This window comes from Hetaerina americana, unplaced genomic scaffold, assembly GCF_022747635.1.
Source record: "Hetaerina americana unplaced genomic scaffold, ioHetAmer1.1.p SCAF_5, whole genome shotgun sequence".
Classification (NCBI taxonomy): domain Eukaryota; kingdom Metazoa; phylum Arthropoda; class Insecta; order Odonata; family Calopterygidae; genus Hetaerina; species Hetaerina americana.
Window position 1 is genome coordinate 85205662 of NW_027287095.1, and position 23634 is coordinate 85229295.

At 40.8% G+C, this 23634-nt stretch overlaps 1 protein-coding gene across 2 annotated transcripts in view; it reads left to right on the forward strand.

Annotated features, from left to right (window-relative positions):
• Nucleotides 1-23634, forward strand: part of LOC139693819 (synaptic vesicle glycoprotein 2C-like) — a 160296-nt gene that overhangs the window by 106101 nt on the left and 30561 nt on the right. For both annotated transcript variants that reach the window (XM_071592110.1, XM_071592111.1), the window contains exons 2-3: nt 1925-1963; nt 20550-20606. In XM_071592110.1, the coding sequence (XP_071448211.1) occupies nt 1930-1963; nt 20550-20606 (91 nt within the window). In that variant the 5' untranslated portion in view covers nt 1925-1929. The remainder of the gene's footprint in view (nt 1-1924; nt 1964-20549; nt 20607-23634) is intronic.

Sequence of the window (23634 nt, forward strand, 5' to 3'; positions counted from 1 at the left end):
ATATATATACACACACACACCCCTTGTGTATGTATGTATGTATTTATGTATGTATGTATGTATGTATGTATGGATATATATATATATATATATATATATATATATATATATATATATATCACTTTTTAAAAGTCTCACGGACGTGAATAATAATGTAAAACACTTAGCACTAGTGGACACAGACAAAAACACAGAAACACACAAAAAAGAGACTCACTATTTTGTGTGTTTCTGTGTTTTTGTCTGTGTCCACTAGTGCTAAGTGTTATACATTATATATATATATATATATATATATATATATATATATATATATATATGGGAAGAGTGGTAGTCCAGTGGGTAGAGCGGTGGACTGCTGACCGGAGGGTCCCGGGTTCGATTCCCGGGCAAGGCACTCTGGGCACCTGCAGCTCCACCCAAACTAAAGTGATTTTTCGGGTACCAGGTCTTCCTGGGGAACAATAACCGGCACAGGGAAAGGAACTGGCCCCCCTACCCTGATGTGTGAATTTTCACACGCCGTATAGGGCTTGGTACTGGGTGAACTCTACCATCACCTACTAAACCGACCTTCGGGTTGATTACTGTGTTTATGGTTTTATATAAATATATATATATAAATATATATATATATATATTATATATATATATATATATATTCGCGCACACACATTTACACACACCCCTTATGCATGTGCGTGTATATGTGTATATATATTTATATATATATATATATATATATATATATATATATATATATATATATACATAAACACACACAAAGGGCTCAAGGGATCCGACAGCACGCTGGAGGTCTTGCATGCAATGAACTGGGCTATCCAAGTGCGCCTATAATTACCAGTAAAATCCCATCGTGCTTACTTAATGACTCTTTTTTTCAAATATTTGAATTTAGTTTATATTCATTGACCCCTGAAGCAATGAGGAACGTTGATATTTCATATTCTTTGTGATAATTGTTAATGTAATAGTATCTTAAAATAAGCGCTAAATAACTTTCTTTATGTGATTATTTTTATTAAAAGTTGGAACAAATATTAATCAGTGCAGAGGAATTCACAATTAAGAAAGAGTTATCAAAGACGTGGTGGTATTATATTTGATGTCTGAAGAATACCGTTCATCCGCAGGGTATTGACGTGACAACGCTATAGAGATGCATCTATTTATTAATATCCATAATTTGTAAATATATTATTTATTGGCTTTTGTTATTTGGTGAATGGGAAGAGTTAACCGGTCAAAATATATTGTCTTTTACCTACCAGTTCACTACATGTGATATATTCAATTTATCCTTAATTTAATTAGGAGCAATGTAACCATTTTGAGTCTATACTCCTTTCAATGAAATTCTTTCTCAACCAAAACTAGAGCGCTGCAAGAGGCTGTCATGGTATTTTTATACGATTTTTGTGATATAAATTTATAATGGAATCAGATGCCGTGTACCAGCTACGTCAAGTATATCCACTCACATATTTAATTATGGATATACCTAATGTATGTTTTATCGATATAACGATCTTCATGGAAACGGCTTTAAATCGCGACTTAATAATATTTGATTATCAATACCAGACGTTATTTTTCTTATTCCCATGACGTTGCTGCCTTCGAAAATTGCAGTGCCATCAAAATGATTTCGTAACTTTTTATTGTTTTGCCACCATTGATTCAGTTCTTAACTTTCATGCTGCACTGTTATTTAACCATTAATATGCCATTATCGCATGTTGTTTTGCCGAGGGGCCGTGGCGGCTTTCCACTTTGGCGTTTTTCCGCCAACGGGTTCTTTGCCGTGTTATTCCGTCCGCGGTCGCCCGCCCGTATCAAGGGGCGCCCGATTTCTTGCGTCCGCCCTCAGGAACTACATTCTCGCTTTCTTTTGTCATTTCAGGTGCCATGGAGGACACAACGCGCCAATTCATTCCGAAAGGTGAGTGCTGAACGGCAGTCATGTATTGTAGTTCGTGGGCCTCGTTTCTCAGAAGTACAAGTAGGTAAACTTAGAAGTAATTGCAGCTCGCTCATACATCTATACGTTACCCTGCAAGCCACTTGGAAGGTGTGTCGCAGTGGATGTATCAATACCAGGCGCGCGAACAGTCAAAGTCACGCAACTACAGAATAAAAATTCGATATGCGATGAACTAGTAACCACGTATCGGACTCAAGAGGAATGTACATGCTACCACTACCATTTATAGCTAAAACATAAAACAAGAGTGATATGTTTGTTGTTTGGCATAGCTACTTTTAATATTGGTACGCACACGTAATATTGGTATGCGTAAACATAGGCATACCCGCAGATAGGTGCAAGCATGCATATTCATACCCCAAATTATGTACACACATACATACACACACAAACACACACACATTTATATACGTAATGATGATTCTATTTAATCCCTAGTTGATGCGAGTAGCAGCTGTGACTGCCTCTAGTTGTTTTCGGATAAAAAACTTAAACCTCTTCATTCTACAGAGTATCTTTTTAACCTAGAGCGAATGATCTTGTCTTCCAGAGTAATTAGGGACTTTTTTAATGTGATGAGTGCCTTCAGAAAACTGATCGGGCTCTATTTCACTCAAGAGATTCAGTCCAAAAATTGATCTTCGTTTTTCGAAGGGAAGCCCGCCCCCAATTCAGAAGATTTTGATGGATGTGCTTACGTTGCAGGTACCTTACGGCAGGGGGTGATCGAATTCCGGGAAATCTTAGATTGTTTCCAATAAAGCTCTTTAAGTATTTTGGTGAAATTAAATTTATACGGGGGATCGAGATGGTGCGGGGGCTAACGTACTGGCTTCCCACCCACCCACCGCCGGGATTTGAACGCGCGGGTTCAAATCCCGGCGGTGTTGAATATTTTTCAGAGGTATCTCGATCCCTACTTGAGGTGCTTTGTGGAGGGCACTTTGAGTGAGTACGCCGTCCGTCGGATGGGACGTTAAACTGCGGACCCTTTGGCGCCTTTCGTAAAGAGTAGGCTAATGCCGACGCCGGGTTTCTCTCCACCCTTCATCCTTTCCTGTCCATCCCCTATGGCGCAAATGACCTTAGCTATCGGTCGCCTCCCCTAAAAACTACTTAAATTTATACTGTGTAAATGAAACCTAAAGATTGGAGTGAAAAATGTCGATGCTTGTAGATATCATCGAGACGCTTCCAAAAAAGGTCGTGACATCTCGCCTAACCATTTAGGTTTTGTCTCAGGAGAAATATTTAGACTTAATCTCTGATGCTACGTCATACATGTTGCGAATACGGTAGGTAAGCAGCTTCTTTATGGTCCAGCCATTTTCCGTTTGAATTATATTCATCCAATTAATGTAGCCCATCATATTGCACCATTTTCTAAATTCATGTCCAATTTTTACCCTGAGAAAACGGTTTTTTAATCGTTAACATATATCAACATTCACAGCAAAATATTACTAACAGAGTGTTCAATTTTCTATTAAAGAACGCGCCTATAAGCTCAGAAGCGACTGTTAATCGTGTTACGAAAGTCGGAAGCGAGTGAATTTCCATTGCCCTCGGAAATTATTGTTTCTGTTTAAAAAAAATGACTTCTGTAGATTGAGCTTATAGGAAAACTTACGGCTGGTCGGAAGGTTTCCTATTTCCTGGGATGGGCTTTCCTAGAATCCCTATCGGTTTCTCTGTTCCGTTATCAGTTCCCAACTTCTGCTCTGATGGTTCCCGTCCCATTAGGCAAGTGACTTCCTCCCTTTCCGCTGTCTCGTTAAGTCCAAGGGGTGTTTGTACAGGGTTCGTCCGGAAAATAAGTGTACTGATTTGCCACGCCGTGCTTGGCCAAGAAGTCCGACACGACAAGCGCGGTGTGAGACGGCGCATTGTCGTGATGCAGCCGCCAGATGTTTTTGATCGCTGGCCGGACGCGGGCGACTCGTTTTCGAAGATTACACTGCTCTGCTATCATCCGAACACTAAGACGACGATCAGAGTTCAGTACATCGCGAACTTTTTGCACATTTTCGTCGGTGAGTGTCGTTGATGGGCGTCCAGGCCGTGGTTCGTCGTCGACCTCTTCTCTGCCCTCCACGAACATTTTGAGCCACCGAAAGATCATGTTTCTGGACATGGCTGACTCCCCGTAAGCCTGGTTAATCATACCGATAGTTTCGGTAGACGATTTCCCAAGCTTTACCGCAAATTTGATGGAATAACGCTGCTCCAAAAACTTCGGCATCGCGTTCCGTGACGTGGGTCGAGCGTGGAGGTTCGCGTTAACAGAGGTCCTCACTACACCACAGCTCAGAGCCGACTGCCTTTTTCAGTGTCGCTTGCCAACATACCTCCCTCCAATCGCAGCCCGTCAGAGCGGTGCTGGGCGCGCCTGGAGCGGCGGGAAAAAATCAGTACACTTATTTTCCGGACGAACCCTGTATTACGCCATATTTCTTTAACAGTATGCCAAGATAAACAAAATTGTCAACCTGTTCATTCATTTTGCCGTTTAGACTCGCCATGCAATCATTCCCTTCCATTCTACTTCCCTCCTATCATTGTCAACATTCAGCTTCTACATTCCACTTATACCATCTTGACTATTCCAAGGCTTAAGAATTTTTAAGCACATTTCATAAGAACTGATTTCCGTCAGGTTCTACGTCGTCTCCCGAGAAGCTATAGAATTGAAAGCGTTATTGCTAAAAATCCATCCCTAACAATCATGTGATATAATAAAAAAAATCCTCGCCACTTTTCATTGGTCAATTCCGTTATCGCACGAACGTATTATGTTGTTTTGAACCAGTTTGTGATATGAAGCCATTTCAATACAAGAGTCGAATGTTTTATCCCTACGGTCTTTCCTTGCTCCTTAGATCCCACTCCCCACCTTCATTCATCACGGCATTCCAATTCCTCGTCTTTAAGAAGTGTATTCTTCATGGCGAGTTCCCAATTGTTTCTTCCATTTGATCGTATACAAACATTCTACTTCTTCCACCTGGTGTGACTGCCTGCTGGCGTGTGCACCTGGAATGCCACTGGCTGGATTTGTTTTCATTGTTACTTACACTGTAAGTCGCACACACCTGCCCCATATTAACAAACTTATTTTTGATTTTACATAATCCCTAACCCGGCTCCCCTTCTTACCTCGCATAGCCCTGCTAGTTGAAGCGGGGATCTACAGTGGCACATATGCCCTCACCACTGTGCCCAAGTAGCCGCCCATATTCAACTTCATTTTAAAATGTTTACCAATCAATCGGGAAACTCATCGCGGATCAGAAAATCAGGAAATGGTTGCGAGTTTATTAAGAAATTCAGGGAAAAATCAGAACGGGAACTGATTTTTTTTTAACTCTGGCAAACAATCAAATGTGATTCGTGATGAGAAAGATGTTCTTTTTTTCTCCCGGTTCATTTCGTGTTTTTCGAAGTCTTCGCACGCGCTAGTGCTACCAATAAAAAAGTAAAACAGTGGCATGACCGACTGCAGCGACACCTAAAAGGTGTGATCAAAAAAAGACCGGACTGGCTTTATAACTTGTTTATTTCGACGGATACAGCTTAATCGAACTTGTCGCCCTCAAAGTATATGCCTTGGCTGACGACACACCTTTGCAAACGTTTCTTCCAGCTCTCGAACCCTGCCTGGTAAGCCGCCTTAGGGATCTTCTTCAGATCCGCCGTACAATTAGTTTTAATACCTGCAATAGAGTCCAATCGGCGTCTTTTCAAGGTTGATTTTAACTTTGGAAACAAAAAAAGTATTTTTTGATCACACTTTGTTCGTGAGTCGTGGAGGTAAAGGGTATACATATGATTCAGGAAAACTCTCCCATCCGACTCCAGGGAGGTTACTTCATTTTTACTTTCGTTAAAGTGAAAAAAATATTTTTAATTATTAAGGTATTTTAATATTTATATACTGTCGTGTATTCTTATTAATTGAATATTTAATCTTCTTAGCGATGCCAAATACGTCTGTCATTCGATAATTCTGCAATTCTAGAAATATCTCTTTGTGTGATGGTCAGTGTATTCCGTGGAAAATAGTGACGTAATTTCTTCATTTTCGGGAAAAACAAATAACAGGGGATCGGAATGATGCGGTGGCTAACGTACAGGCTTCCCACCGGGAGGGCCCGGGATCAAATCCCGGCGGTGTTGAATATTTTTTAGTGACATCCCGATCCTTACTTAGGGTGTTTTGTGGAGAGCACGACGTCCGCCGGATGGGACGTTAAGCTGCGGACCCCTTGACGCCTTTCGACAAGAGTACGATAGGCTAATGCCGACGCCAGGTTTCTCTCCACCCTTCCTCCTTTCCCATCCATCCCTAAAGGCGCAAATGACCATAGTTGTCGGTCGCCTCCCATAAAAACTAATAATACTACAAATAACATGAAAACCAATTAAAATGTATTCTCTTGTTAAATTGTAAAAATTTACCCAATGTTTTAATTCCTTGTCGGCCTACGCTGGAGTGGTCAGACGAGGCTTGCTTTGGAGTCGACATACTGGCAAGAGGCATTTTTTTTAAGAATTAGCCTTTGGAAATTACCGTTGACTGACTTTCAACCATAACACAGGGGCAGTAGTTCTAGCAAAATTACGAAGGGTAAGAGAGAGACTCACGGGAGCCAAAGGTCGCCAATTTACTACGGGCTCACAGTCCGTAGCGTGAGTGAATGTGAGAATGCGTAGGGGGGAGGAATGGGAGGTTAAAGAAAGCGACCCAACACGACTGGGCGAAATTCATGGAGGGATGGGTTCGGAAGGGTGGAGGGAGGGTTTTGAGAGAGGAGTGGGTGGGGGGGGGGCCGACCCCCTTAAGGGGCCTAACTGCAGATGGTTCTTATTAGCCTCATGGTGGCCACTCCTCCAAAGATATTTTCCCGACAGGCAAAGGTCACCAATTTTTTACCCTACTTTCTCTCCACTTATACCTTCGTGGTTGCCAGCTTAAAAACGGTAATCTGGGATGATGAGTTAATAAAGCGTTGCTTTCGCTGCAAAACGCATTTAGAATTATCGATCGAAATGTAATGACACGTTACAGTGCTTTGATAAACATTTTCTCAAACTCGGAGAAGCCGACTACTTACATTTCGGGGAAAATCGCAAACACGCGATATTCCACAAAAACGAGGACTGAAGGTCGTTCGAATCAGTTCATCGGCTGGCCGATGGCTTTAGTAATCCCGGTGCTAGTAAAGGTATGAAGTGCGAATGCTAAAAGCACCACTCCGCACCACCAGTGAGTGCGTGTGTGTGTGTGCGTTGCGTATGAGTTTTCTTTCTCTTTAACGAAATTATTTTTTTTTACGATGTCGAATTTGCTTTCGTACGAGCGCGTACACGCTCCGTTCCGAAGGGCGTATACCCTGAGTAACCTTCATCTCATTAAGTGCATGTATGTGCACGTACACGCCCGAATGCGCATGTCAAAATTATTTCCGCAGATATGAAAGGAGTTTTTACCCAAAGTAGGAAAAAAATCAAGATGATCTGTCGAAATTCATCAGGTAGTACATGTAATGCCTGACAATGGCGTTGGAAACACATGCAATGTCAGTCGTGACGTCACTTTTGGTATGTGTAAGATAAAAAAAACATCTCATCGCGTGATATGAACGCATAAACGGCAGCGTTCTCTGTGAAAGACCCAATTCAGCCATTAGAACTTCACGACTTAGGTTATGTCGTTAATGGACATTCCAATTAAAATATATTAAATACACTCGGATATGATACCAGGTATATTAGACTACGCGATAGCAGGTATCGATGTAGCTATGGTATTACTTTAAACTTCTTATTTCAGATGCGTACATATGTGGAGTCAATTTCAAAAACTGCTGGAATAACCTTTCGTGTGCTAAGATCGAAAATTGGCATTTCCTGAGATAGTATTAAACCCGAGGATGGTTGGAAGAAGTCCAAGGGAGGCAAGAAAGATTTCAAAGACAGAGCATTTTGATTGGCCTTGGGATGTTGAAGACTGTGATAGAGGGGAAGACTTTAGGCAAACGAGGAAGGGTGAGAAAGACGATAGGGGTGTTTTAACGGAATGAAGGTAGGAAGAAAGTATGCGGAATTGGAAAACGAATAAAGCAGTATGGAGTGCCTGGGTGTATCTCGTTAAACTATACTAAGAAACGTATCGCTCCTCAGTACGTATCCATTCAAAACCTATAGTAAACGGTAGACTAGCAAAATTCACCTATTTTCACATGGTTGAAACAAAGCTGACCATGACGGGGCATATACTTCGCGGTTCTTCTTCGGGAAATAGGTTCTGAATGTTAATAGGTCCCCTATAGTACTCACTTGTAATCCACCCATCGTATCAATATGTCCAAAAGTGACCCATAAATGCTTCACGTCGGAAAACGGCCCTTCTCCCCAGTTCCGATGCGGAGTGGTACATCGGCTGAGAGTTACTGGATATAACTATGACAAGAACATCCCGAGGAAGACGCTCAGCCATTAAGTGCCAGGGACGAGGAAAATGTAACATTATAACTACTCTGCAATAGAATATGAATTATATCCGAGTTCTCTGCTACGCAAGTCGATGTTTTAGAAAATGAGCATGAACATGTATGCGTACACGTTGAAATATGTCTTGGGAAAAAGGACCAAGATAATACATCTTATGTGTGAAGGCCATTAGCAAAGTTCTCGGAATTGAATAGAAATAAACGACTCCCTCAGTGAAACTTTTTTTTATTTTTCAATGTAGTCTCCCAAGCACACTAACGCACTTTTTCCAGCGACGCTCCAATGTTTTGATCCCATCTCGAAAATTAGATTTCTTCGAAGTGCAAAATGCCCGTCTATTTCGGCTGTTACTTCTTTGTTTAAAGAGAATCTCCGTCCACCGAGGCAAATTTTGAGCTTTTGGGGAAAAGATGGAAATCTTATGACGCCAAATTAGGTGAATAAGGCGGAAACAATTCGCATCTTAGTTCACGTATTTTTGCCATGACAACGACACTTGTGTATCATAGTGCATTGCCTAAATGATATATGACTTTCTTCCTTGCCAAACCTGGCCTTTTTTGGTGTAACTTCTACTTATGTTGGTCCAGTAGGTTAGCGTAGTATTTTCCAGTAATTGTTTGACCAGGGGAAAGATCTTTTATCCGCAGAATACCTTTCGCATCCCAGAAAACTGAAGCCATCAACTTTCCAACCGACCCTATTGCCTTTGCTTTCTTTGGTGGTGGTGAATGTTTCCATTTCTTTGACTGCTGTTTTGTCTCTGGAGTATGGTGGTGGACCCAAGTTTCATCTGTAGTCACAAACCAGCCCAGAAAATCTTGTTGGTTGCTCTTAAAACGGGTCAAATATTGCTTGGAAATTCCTATTCTGATGCGTTTGTAATCCCGCGTCGCGGAAGCCATACTATAGCAGATAATTTTATGATATCCAATTTCACTGTAAAAATGTCAAATACCCGTTCAGATGACATCCCTTCAGCTGCAGCGATTTTTCGCCCTCTCAGTGGACGATCCTCCATGACCATTCTATGCACTTTTGCAATATTTCCTGGGGTAGTGGCACATTTTGGCCGACCACTGCAAGGATCATCATCTAAACTGTCCCGACCAAACTTAAACTCGTTTGTCCACTTCACGACAGTTGAAAATGAAATAGCGGAGTCCTCCAGAGTGTTTTGAGAGCTCGCATGAAATTCCTTTGCTTTCATACCTTTCTTTAAGAAGTATTTAATCGCTGCTCGAATCTCAATTTTTTCCATCTTCACAAATCACAGCACGGGGAAAACAACAACAGAGAGGCGTCCGCACCACAGATCTCTTTCCAGAGCACTGGCGCGTTACGTGTTTACTCATGAAGGATTACTTATCACTACGCGGGAAACTCGTTGCGCAGGCTCTGACATCTGGTGATTATTTCGAGAACCTTTCAAACTACCCTCGTACATGTATATGCGTATGCACGGTTCTTTACGCAACGCATTCATACGGTTCGACCTAGCTGGAGGAAACTGCAATGCGTCCAATGCTGTGAGTCGACGTATTGCATTTGGCGTAAAGCATTGCGTCGCGCCGTGTCGTTTTTTTTATCCTCTCACCACATTCCCACGCTCTCTCAAGCAAGGGCTGAGCTCCTTGTCATGGCGCCACCTTGTCTCCTTCCACTCTAAATAATTTTATCGCATTAACGTGATGGTTGGTAAGCAGTCGATTCTTTTCCGCTCACGCCGCGAATCCCGCAAGACATTTTGAGTATGCTCGTCTCATCTCGGGAGCTGTATAATATCCGGAGCAGAATGGGCAATAAAACATTTTAATTATCTCCGCATTAATTGTTTTCTCTGCCGTAAATTGCCTCATTATCTTTAATGCCGGAGCCAGTTAATAAGGCAGGAGAGCGTGCGTCATTTATGGTGGTCATTTGGGGTCATTTGAGAGGTCTTTTGCAAAATCTGTTAATTTTACGAGATAAACCTGGAAAATGATAAATTCTAATCGTCTCTTCAACTCTTTTAATGAAGCAAGGGTAAATTCTTCATGCGGCGTTCATTCATGCGACTCCTAGATTATTTTAAAGCGAGTTTTTATCACTTGAAAGTTTGGATCACGTTGAATCCCTGAGAAATTTGGATGAAAAGTGAAAATTCGTAGTTAAAGAGCATACGGACGTTGAAATCTGTGTTCGACTTCAATTGAACATAAAATTTAATACGTTTTTATATGAAAAGGAACGTGTTTATGTGCAATTAATTCATTTCCATGTGTACCAATTGGAGGGCTCTTTCATTCCTATTGAAACATAATCCCTTAGTTTCAAAACGAAAAAATGTATTAATGACTCCAGAGTTTGACTGAAAATGGCGACGCGAGCTTTGGGAAAGCGAACATGCTCGAGGCGTTTCAAAAGTTAACGGCCGGTGGTTCATAAAGAGTGACTGGCAACAATGAATCTAATCAAGCATGCGCAGTAGCTTCAACGCCTTAGTTAGTTAGCTCTCCAGAAGTTTTGTCGGCAGTCGTTGCTTGCCTTTCGTTAGAGTAATTCATGGTGGTTGCAAAAATTATAAATGCTGGCAGTTGCGTGAAGTTTGGTGTGTCTTTTTCAAACGTGAGAAGTCTTAAAGCTTCCGAAATACATCTCGAATTGTGTGAAATTCATCGACCCACCGTAATGAGTGAAGGAAAAGTAAAAACGGCATCACGAGTATAATTTATCACGCACATAGAGGTACATATTGAGTAGAGGAGTTGAAGGCCTTGCATTGACACATGGCATTGTGAACAATCGAACGCTTCGATTCTCTTGTACGACGAACGAGTTGTATGACAAATCTCTGCGTCTAAATCACCTGATGTACGTCGAGAGCCGGTTCAACACCAAATAAATAATATTTGCCTGAAATAACCTTGTGTTTGCCCCTGTATGAGCTATTCACCTCTGAAAAACATTCATTTCGGTAAAATCCATACGCGAACAAAAATCCACCCTTAGTGCCTTTCATTTGTCATTTCACCCTCTTCTTTCTAGACGCCACGGCAAGGCACGGCTCTCACCCCCCCCCCCCCACACACACATTGCCACCGCCCCCAACCTCCTCTCTCCATCTCCCAACCCCCCTATTGTCGGGGAGGGCCAATTCACCCCCGAGCACCCTCTCGAGCGTGACGTGTATGAACGATGCCATGGCTTTTGGCATTTGAGCTCTCGTATTCCTTTCTCCCTTCTCTCAATTCTCTTCGCGTGAGCTTCCTTCATTAAATTAAATTTTAATGTTTCAAAGTTGATTGATAATTAATTAAGTGAAGTAAAATATTTATTTATTCATTATGTTTAATTTGACGTTTTGTTTAATTTCATTTCCATGGGTCACTTCCAAGAGTCAAGGCAAATATTTTTTACGAACGAATAGACCACGGTTTGAAGAAATTCCGAAATGCGTGTGTTCTCGTTATACGTAAAAAGGGGGCAACGCTATCCTCTCTGGTTAGCTTTATTTGGATCAATTAGGTCTAAAGCGGAAATGAGTGGATACGCAATAAGTGTATTTCGGAATCACCGTCGCACCGTGTTCTTTAGTCGCACGGAAAAATTCTCGAAATTATCAAATTTCGTCTCAGAACCCAAAGCCGCACTCGTTTCCTGTTAATTAACTGTCAAAGTAGTGAACGTAGTTAAGACTGGCCTGATAATTATCTAGAAATTGAACGCTTCTTGTCGTCGAACTTCCAGTCAAGCTGTAAAATTAAAATTTCGTACGTAGGTTTATCTTTGGTCAAAAATAACCCGCAAATATTGAAATGTGCAGTTGTTTTTTAATAAGGGGTCATTTCTACCCCAGACTGATTAAATTTTGGCTCCATGCTGAAATCGTTGAATTCAACGCAGTTATCCTTTCTTGGTTTTCATCTACATCTACTTAATACCCCGCAAGCCACCGCAAGGGCGTGTGGCGGGGGGTGTTAGGACACCACCCGTAATTTAGAAAAGAAAAAAAAACCGCATGCAAAAACCACAAAATCATACATCCACAAAAAAAACATGGCGTGTTAACACGGATTTTGTTAAATTAAGAAGTGAAACTTGAACTGAAATGAGGATGGGGGATTGAATTTTTTTATTATGTTCATTTTTTGGCGTTACTTGCTTTGAAAATTTTGAATGAATTCATTTCGCATGAGGTTTATTGAAAGTTATTTCCACTTGTTTGTTCTATTAACTCAGGTTTAGCTTTGGCATAGTCCATGGCAGGGGCCTTGTGATTATTTACAACTGGTATCATTTCTATATACAAATAATGTGGATTATGGGGTAATTTTCCATTCAAGCCCAATTAATTAAAAAATTACTAGGGATTTTACGTTCCAATTTAGATATTATTTTGAAGGTCAATAAGTAGTTTTTACTTATGTGTCCTTCTATTCTCTTGTCGTGTATTTTCGTAAATATATTCCCTTTTTTAAATCACTTTTAAATGAAATATCTCTGTAGCGGAGAGACAGGAGCATAAAAATTTCCCGCTGTTAAGAGGAGGCCTCAATGCATGTACATGCCCGAAAAATTGCATAGCAGTGAAAATATGAAGGGTGAATATAGGTTACAGCTAGGGTTGATATTTTCTTTGTGTAATGATAATATTTATTGGTTCGTGTGTTAAACACTGCAATTTTAATTAAGGAGAGCGAACGAACGAACTTGGGGATCGGAATGGTGCGGTGGCTAATGTGTTGGCTTTCCACCCAGGGGGCCCGGATTCGAATCTCGTGGGTGATAAGATTTTTAATTGATTATGAATGGTTGGTCCCTAGTTTGGGTTCTTAGTGTAGAGCACTTTGTGAGAACGCCGTCCGCCGGTAGGGATTTTAAACTGTGGACCCCTTGGCGTCTTTTTGCTATGAAGTAGGCATCTGAAAATCTTAGCCAAATGACCAAACTATCCCTAATGACGCAAATGACCTTAGCTGTTGACCGCCACAGCTAATAACTAACGAACTAATTAACTGATAGATCATTTAAAGATTTTTAGAAGCGCTTACCTAAGAAAGTTGATTGTCAGGCGTTGTATGCGTCGCCACCGATTTGAAACTTTATTCGTTGAAAATGTAATCAGCTAGCACTCTCCCCCCTCCCTTCTCTCTGTGCCCTAGACAATTATTACTGAGTAATCCATCGGTTATGGCAGGTTTTGGATGGACACAACTACCAAATAAATATTTTATGACTCCTAACAAAAGACAACCAAACATCCTTCTCTACAATAAGTCCCTCTTAAACTCTGTATAGTACTTCTTTCCTCCCTTCATACCAGCCAATATTCCTATCCTATTCCTGCCCTTTCCTCGTTTGCCTAGTATTCTCCCTTTTATCACGGTCTTCAACATCCCACTGCCGATCAGTACCCCGTTCATCCAATTTTCCTGCCTCTATAGGATTTCTCCCAACAAATCCCTCTCCTGGCCCACCATGCCTAGTACTTCCTCGTTTGTTTTCCTTTTCCTTGTCCATTTTACCTTCTCCATCCTTCTCCACACCCACATTTTAAAAGCCTTCAATCTACGCGTATCCTCCTGCTTCCGTGACCACGTTTCCACGCCGTACATAGCTACGCTCCATAATCAAATTTTTCACGAACCTTTCCCTAGACAATATCACAATCCTTTTGAATGGACGAATTCGGCCACGTGCGGCTTTTTTACAGAATGAGGCTGATCGGTTACAAGATTGTTTGCGAAATATAACATCTTCATCTGCATCTGAATCTATTTAATACCACACATCCCGCCGCAAGGGTTAGTACACCATCCGTGTTAGGACACCACCCGTAATTAAGAAAGAAAAAAAACCGCATGCAAAAGTCAAAAATTTATACCATCCGCAAACAAAACATGGCATACACTCATTCAAGAACGCATACACCCCACACACATGCAAACACTCAAACTACCAACTAATATACACATGCACCTACAAATGTACCTAATATCCTTTACACATGCACCTACAAATACACCTTCATCTATTTATTCTAATCGGCACTCAATGAGTTCGGTAATAAAATCTTTGTACGATAGTTGTTAGAAAAGTTCTCGAAATGGAATAGAAATGAAGGATTTACCTCAGCGAAACTGGTGGTGATTCCGAGAACCTTTCTTACTACCCTCGTATGTTTGATAGGGGTTTGGAGATACGTCGAAATGCGTGCCCCAATTCGCAGGCGATCGATAGGCAGCGCGGATGACTCTGGACTCTAGGCTGTGAAGGCTCTAATTGCTTATAAGACGGGAGACTTGGAAAAATCACCGAATCTTCATCACTGCCTTTCTGAGAGTTCATTTAATTCTTTGAGTGAGCTTCAGTGAGAAGTGGATTGGGATCGTTGTGTGGAATCTTATATATCTGCATGCACCAGTATTTAAACGCTTTATACACACTTTATACACTTGCATAGAGGCAGTAATTCAAAAACCATAATGTTGTTTATCTTACTCCCTCGATTGAAATAGATACGCTCTTGGACCACGACTCTCCAGGTGTTTCATCTTTTTTTTATTGTTTAGATCCGTAAACTGCGAATGGTATACTTTTGAATTTAGTATTCCTTCGCCGCGAGTAATGCGATCGCTAGTCCGTGCTTTGTCTTCGATATTCAATAATTACGACTTTCAGAAAAATAAAGAATGCCCCGGAGTTGTACCGGTTTGATCTTGTATTTGGCGCTGTCAATATTTTCTTAATTCACTTATTTATATTTAAAAAAAGATGCAGGGTGTTGCTATTGTATTACAAAATACATTTTCAAAACCAAATGATATTGGAACACACAAACAACAATGGCGGATGTTGTTGAAAGGTATCGATTCAAACAACGTTACGAACGTTATTTCATATTTGCATTAATTTTATTATGCATTGTACTAGTATTATAATTGTATTATTAATCATGAAACTAATTTTTGATAAATTATTCAATATATCAGTACAATAATTTCTAGCTTTAGCTATGCTCCTTAGAGAAGTAGCCCTACAGTGCCTTTTACTTATTAATTTACGCAATGAAAACAAAACGTAGCGATTATTTTACTATTTGAATTAATTTTTCCAAGTATCCTAAGTTTTCCTAGTTCCCTCCTCTCGCATTCTAAAGCAGTAGACTAAATGCATTCCATTAGTACACTTGGACAAAATTTTTATGATTAAATAATTACGAGAAATCCTTGCCGTACTTCTAAATGTATGTATGTAGAAAATGGTAATATCGATTGATAGATAAATAAGTCACTTAATTTTAAAAAATATTTCTAATGGTTTTAATGCTGCATTGATCTTAGATTCATCCAAGTTATTTATTTATTTAATCGAAAGAAAGCGTAACGATTCTTTCAGTATATTATTGCACACCCTTGAATGAGTTTCCTTGAAGTCGAGACCAATCTCACCAAAGATTCAGTACATTTCGTTCGATATCATGTGGGCCCGTTTTCATCATGACGACATCCACAAGAGTTACCTGCCCTGTTCGATTGGCTTATTTAACCATTGGCATAAACGAATCCGTCAACGTGAAGAGGGTAGCCTCCATCGAGTCGTGATTTTAAATGCTGCTCGGAAACTCGAATTCTAAACTGATACATTTTTTGTGTATTTGTTTTACGTTCCGCGACACGTCTGTTGTTTTGTGAACATCCGAACGGTTACGTTCCGGTTGAAACATTTTAAATTAAGGCCCGCCCTCCGAATCGCGGCTGAGACGACTCGCATCTGTTCCCGACTGTCCGGATCAGACGTGGGTCTGGTCAGAGGCAGACTCGTACCGCGACTGTTCCAGACTTGGGTCACTCATCGACTACACGGAAATTTCCGCTCGCTCGACCTCAAATTCTTTCTTCGACCGTTAAGTGTTTCTGTTGTCTTTTCTAATGACTGAAGGGTTTGCACGGGGAAAAAAAAACATCAAATGTGCTTCCAACTTTTTCAGCGCAAAATAAATATGAGTGAAATACTTGAAATAAAAATCCCCATCTGAAAAGGATGCAAATCATTCCTAACGGTTTCTTCGCCCTAATGCATGGAGGGTGACTACGATTTGTTTATGGGCGTTGTTGATTTTCAACGCCACCCCGAGGGATGCCATTCCGTGGACCATTCGGGGCCGCATTTTGATCGATCCCCATTGCACTCCTCTGAAATTCAATAAGTTGGGCCCCCCCAAAGACTCACTCGTGTACTGTCATTTAAAGGTCTCGGCGAACAACTGTTTTTTATTAGCAGCGGTCGGACTTTTCTCAATTTAGTCAAATGTGGGGTCTCAGTAATGCAAAGAACTCGTAATATATTGATCATTTTCCGACAAACGCGTACTTTGTTGACCTTACATTTTACTCTTTTCAAATGTAGAAATAAAAACAAATGCAGGTAACTCGGGTGAACATTAATTTCCCTCTGATGTTCAATTTAAAGGAATGAACTGGTTTTTCGGTGCAGGGAAAAAATCGACGCCCACACAAAGAAGTCTGTTTTGTTTCTGTGAAATTCCGTCGATGTCATCATCTCCAGTCAATTGTTGGAAACCCTTTTTTTGCAATTTAACAGCTGCGATTTGCTGTTGCAAAAATTCTGTCATAAAAAAGGAGTTACGAGGTTAGTGAACTGCATGCTGTACTGTAAGGATAAAATATATTGTTTTTTTGGAGCCATGAGTGCTATCTCCGCGTAAAAGAAACTATGAGCTCAGTTTCGTCCATTATTCAAAAATGCTGCCTTATATAATTCGCAGTTTTATTAAATTCCCGATTTTTCGGTGCTGTTCATTTGACTGTGGAACCTCACTCACGAGCAAGTTCTACTGCGGTGGAATTGTGTCAGGAATTTGACTCTATTGGGTCCTTTTCTTTGCCTGGCTTAATTTAAAATAAGCTCTATCCCTAAATAAGTAGAAGCAAAATGGGGGAACATGTCAAAAAACAGATATTTAAATTCGCAAACGAAATTATAGTGACAGTTAATAGGAAAATGAAAAGGAAACCATGATTTATAGATGATATGATTAAGAAACTGTAAGAGAGAAGAAATTGGGAGATTTTTAAACCCAAAATTAGGAAGATGGAAGTACGCAGATAGAATTGAATAAACGTGGCGTGGTGCGAGGATGTGGAGAGTTTACAAAGGAAGGAGGAAGTTGGTGCGCTATTCGTGAAGGCTAAAGCACTATCAGAGAGGAGAAACCTGTGCACATAATGAAAGATACGTCAGGAATATTATTATGAATATCATTTAATATAAATAATATATTATAAACGATTCAAGAGAGATGGGAAGAATTCATTGAGAATCAATATGGTAAGAATATTATGTCAGTAATTTTAGGCATACGAGTATAGAGAGAAGAAAGTGACGTAGATGAGGATAGCTTTTGTTCCGGAATACTTGATTGGGAGATAAAAAGACCACTGAGGGATTTGCGATCAAATGAGGTCGTGGGGATTTACAACTTACCTTGAGAGTTACTTTAGGATCTAGGGAAACGTGAAAGTAGGAGTTTTTTACAGGTTAACTCGTGGTATATCTGATGAAGGAATTTGTGTGGAAGATTTCCTCAGATCAGTGTTAGATCCTCTTCCGAAAAAGGGAATTTAGGACAGTGAGTTTGATTTCGCACTCAGCGAAAGTGGTACTCTTGATGATCAACATGAGGATGGAGAGCAGGGAAAATGATTACTTAGGAATGATGGTTTGGGTACAGGAATGGGAGAGGCACGCGTGATGCCATTTGATACTTTAGTACCCTGCAAGCCACCGCAACAGGGGGTGAATACACACCAGACTAATTTTGACCCTACCGGGGTCGGACATTGTTATTCTGATCATTTATCGTTCCTGGAAAAAATGACATCTTTAATCTATCTGTTCCACACTTAATCTCTCTAATGTTATTAGCATTATCTCTCCTACCATAGAATGAAGGGGGGTAATAACACATTTTCAGCATCACTGCTAAAGAGACCTTCCTATTTATGCTAGCGCTTCAATCTGTAATTTAACCTTCGCTCCGTGAGTGATTCCCAGCCTAGCTGCTCTATTATTTTGGATACGCTACTAAGTTTGTCATAGGAACTTTTTGCAAATCTAGTTCCTCTACACTGCATGCGATCCAATTCGGCAATTAATCCAACTTCGTGAGGATCCCATATACTTGCAGCATATTCTAAATCAGACCATGCCAGCGAAAGATAACATTTGTCCCACCTTTTCTAACACCTCCCACCTTAACCTTTACATCACATTTACCTAATATTCTTCTAATGAATTCTAATTTTTTGTTAGCTTGTCCACATATTCCCCGAATGTGTTTCACCCAGGAGGGGTCGCGAGTGAGAGTCTAAGTGTTTAATCGAGTCTACACATTCAATTTCGATGTTCCCGATGCAGAAGGCGTTCGGGAGGAAATTTCTGCCGTAATGAGATCACTAATAGAGAGGAATGTTGAAAATTGAATGTGTGGGAATAAACATATTCCTGAAAATAGGGATAGATTGAAGCGGGAAAGGAGACTTAAACGCAACTCTACGTCTCTGGACTGATAAGGTGCGAGTGGAAAATGAAAATTCGAGATGGGTAGTATTAGGATGAAGGGTAAGACAATGGTACCCATTATCGCCGGTGCCTTTCAACGTGAGCGTGGCGATAATGGTAGAAAAGGCATGGGAAGAACTGGAGGTAGGAATGAAAGTCGGTGGCGTATAATAAAATCGTTAAAGGTTTCCTCGGTTCGGTTTGCGTCAACAAAGGGATTACAATCTTTGTGAAATGCACTGAAAAATCAGTGTGAAAGGTACGGGATGAAGAAAATGAAAAAAACAAAGGTGATGAGATACTCGGAGAGGATGGAAGGTAAGTTAAACGTTAAAATAGGAGGGCAATTACAAGAACAGATTACCTATCGCGGTAGTGTTTTGGACAAAGATGGCCGAAGTACTAGGGACACAAGAAGTAGATTTACGTAAGGCAAAGAAGCCTTCAAAATGTGGCAATTGACGAAAGGGACTTTGATTAAGGATATTATGAAAGGATAAGTAAAAACATTTATTCGAGTTTTTTTACGGCGCGGAAGAAAGATTGGAGGCTTTTGAAATTTGAGCTTTGAGAAGGATTGTTGGGAGAAATCCAAAGGAGGCAAGAAAGACGGATACAGAGCATTTTGTTTGGCCACGAGATGATGAAGAGAACGTTAGGTAAGCAAATATGGGGGAGGATGAGGAAAGGCACGTTGAATGGATGTTGCGTGTACGATGCGGCATTATAGGAGGGTTTTTTTTCTAGAGTGGGTGGGGTCAGGACGTCTTATGGGTGATGATAACAAATGTTGGGCTGTTAAGATTGCTACCGTCCGAAACCCAGTTTAAGTGGAAGACTACATAATAAATATAATTTACTAAATCAAGGTAACTTACATTCCTGACATGTATGTGTATAAACCCGAAGTTTTAATAAAAAAACAATTACGGGCAAATTAATAAATTGAATTACTCGTCAAATTTTTCCCGCTCAAGATTGTAACTATATTTCTATGATGTCAGTGTGGGCATATCTTTGCCTCAGTTACATAATACGAGTATTTAAGTAAGTCATAGGTACCACCAAGAAAACTGCCAATTTTCTTACTCAGTCCTTTTGTGTTTCCGCATATTTTTATTTTTTTTGGAGTAATAGAAATTATATTTTTAGTGTATTTTCGGTCCCGCATATTTCACTTGTACAGGTGAGTTTTAAAAACAATTTCTCTGCCTCTGATGGTCCTAGATGTTTCTCGATTAACCATGGAAAACTCCAGTCGCATACTGGAGTATTTTTTTAATCCTGCAGAGGTAATGGCACGGGATTGGTATTATCGCCACGCTTCTCTTTTAATTGTAATTCCTCTCTTCAATAACTTACGGGAGTGTACCGAGGGAGATAATTCACCAGATATTGATTGACCATTAAAAAGCTCAGCATGACTCCTAATGATGTTTGTTTTTTTCTCTTTCTTTTGCAGATAAGCAGGGCAAGCATGAATTCAGCGCCGATTTCGAGACCGCCATCGGACTTGCCGGTAAGTATGAATAATGCTTGAAGTTAACATTTTAATAAGTATTTTAATCTGTGCTTCCGGATTTCCGTCCATGTTAACTCGAGAGATTGCAGTCTGTGACGCGCCAACTTTTGTTGGAACGTAGTAGATGTTAATTGCGTCCAAAATTGAGATATTTAACGTATCAGTCAGCTCCTCATTCCCAGTTTCCTTCTTTGTGCTCGATGACCTGTGTTTCGAAGCGGCGGTCGTTGAGGGATCGACAGTGCACATGTTCCGGCCACCCGCTATATCGCAACCCGGAAAAACCATATCAATCAAGGGAATAGACGAAGGAATACGATTACTAAAGGGGCGGCGGGGGTTAAGCATATGAATATCCGAGGCCATTCCTTCCTCTCTGGGGTCAACTCAGGACCAGGGTATTCTCGTTGAAGTAAGGAGACCCAAGTACCGCTCTGAGTGAGGAAAATCGCTAGGCGTGTTTTTCAAAATCACTAGCTAGCATGAAAGTCCTTGATTGTCAATCTTGTTGGAGCCTTCGAACGACGGTAATTCAAAAGAGTTTTTCCATGACTTTATTGTATCGAGCGCGATGTGGAGATGCCAACGAATAACATTTGCGAATGTTTTTGGAGGACTTGTGAATGGATTTAAAGGACCTTCACGTGTGTGTACATATTATACTGTCGTATATCCTGCAAGAAATTTTAACATGAAGACGTCACCCATGGATAGACTTGATCATTTAGAGGAAGTAAAACTCGTAACAAGGTTTCCGTAGGTGAACCTGCGGAAGGATCATTACAGTTTCCGAATATAAAATCGGAGCTTTGGAACGAATTGGACAAAGAGACAAAGAAAGCGACAAGTCGGGTGCCCGGTGATAAAAAGCCGGTTTTACAAGGCCCACGCCCAACTCGCTCGCGAAGAAAAGGAAAAATTTTCCCAGTTTGTTTGTTTCGAAGAAACGAATTTTTTTAATAAAATGAAAGAGGAAAAAATCCCTCACGGTACTTAAACGGGTAGTACCGTGTTAATGATTTTTTTTTAAATTTTACAAAGTGTATCTTATTCCTCGAATGTTACATCGTTTGGGATGTGAAATTTTTACATCGAAAATCATAATATACCCATTCGAACCCAGTTGATACGTATGTACCCGTCTTTCGCTATTTTGCACATGGCACCCGTAGAAGAAGGGAGGGCAATGCCTTCCGTGCATTTTGTATTCTCTCGTAAATTTCAGACATTTCATGTTTTCAGATTCACTTTTTTAACCCTGCCATTTGGAATAACCAGGAATATATCCTTTAATAAAATGGCAAAGAGGGGAAAAAAAAGCCAAGGTAATGTTGAGTGCGGAGGCTCCGTTAGCCTTTCGCCCCTCTCTGGATTTCAATTCACCAGAGCTCGTCCTATTTTGGTTCGCAAAAGTCAAAGTTCGAAACTTCGCTCCTTTCGCTTCTCTTCGCTCCGTCCCATTCAATCCAATCAATACTCGAGTGTCGTCCGTCTGACATGAGATATCTCGGATTGGTTCCATCTTCCCATCCCCAAGGGCGAGTCGTCGGCTCGCTTCCTGCCCCTGTCACGCTTACTGCATCCATGCTCCAGTCACGTATTCGAATTCGATCTAACTAGGGTCCGTGCTAGATACTGCATGTGTCGCTGGCATTCTTGATCCCTCAACTCGATTAATTAATAAATTAAACCTCTGCCTGTGCTGTTCAATGTATGTGTGGCGATGATAGTAATAGAGCCAGCAATATGAAGAACTGGAGGTAGGAAAGAAAATAGGTGGATATTTAATAAAATCAGTTAGGTGTTCTGATGATCAGGCTTTAGTTTGTCAGTCAGCCAAGGGGTTGCAGGTATTGCTGAGTGTATAGTCAATAGATATGGGATGAGGATAAATGTGAATACAACTAAGGTTATGTGGTTTTCCGGAAAGAGAAAGGCTAAGGTAAACGCTAAAATAGGAGGTCAAAAATAGAGCAGGTGGAGCAGTTTACATATCTCGGAAGTGTTTTGGACAAAAATAGTCCAAGTAGGAGGGACATGAGGGGAAGAATTGCGTTAGGCAAAGAATCTTTCACGAGGAGGAGAGAATTGATGACAGGGACATTGAGTAAGGATGTTAAGAAAAGGGTCGTTAAAACTTTGATATGGAGCGTGGTACGGTGCGGAAACATGGTCATTGATGCAGGATCAGAGGTGTAGATTTGCACTAGAGGTGCAGATAGGCATTTGAAATGTGGGTGTGGATAAAAATGGAAAAAGTGCAGCGGTGAAAGGAAACAAATGGGGAAGTGTTGGGCATGTTGGGTGAGGAGAGGGGATTGTTGGGATAAATTATAAGAAGACAGAAAAAATGAATGCAAAGGAGCTGAAGTTATTGATTGGTAGTGGGATGTTGAAGACTGTAATGGAGGGAGAATGTTAGGCAAACGAGGAGGGGGAGACATAGGATGTTGGACGGGGTGAAGGGAGAAAGGACGGAATATATGGAGATGAGGGAGGACTTTTTTGTAGAGTAGGATGTTGGGTTGTGTTTTGTTGGGAGAGACAAGGGAAGTGTCGCTGTACCTTTTGGTAGCTTGTGTCCATACAAAGCTTACATTAACCGGTAGATACCTATAATAGGAGGAATTTTACTCGTATAGTTCAAACGCACTCTTACAACTAACAGGCTATTCTGGGTCGTCATTTTTTCGAAGGTTCCCAACATGACGTTTTTCGGGGAAATCGGAGAAGAATCGCTGGCATTTACAGAATGGCTTGTTCCTCACCCGCCTTCCTGTTCCTTTTGAAAGCACCTCGTATATGGCATGTGTCCACGACTCATCGTGTCTGGTGTCTGCTTCCCTCTTTCCCTCTTTCTCCGAGTTACGCGGTATTGCTTCCGGCCGACTTAACGAGAGTGATTCTTCGTGTTCTCCAAAGAATGCTTTCAGCACTGCCTGACTCGTCGCATTTTGATTTTAGAGTTTAACGCCAAGGTCACGTTAGCAAGCGGTGTGCCGTGTCCATGTGTCATTACGGTGAA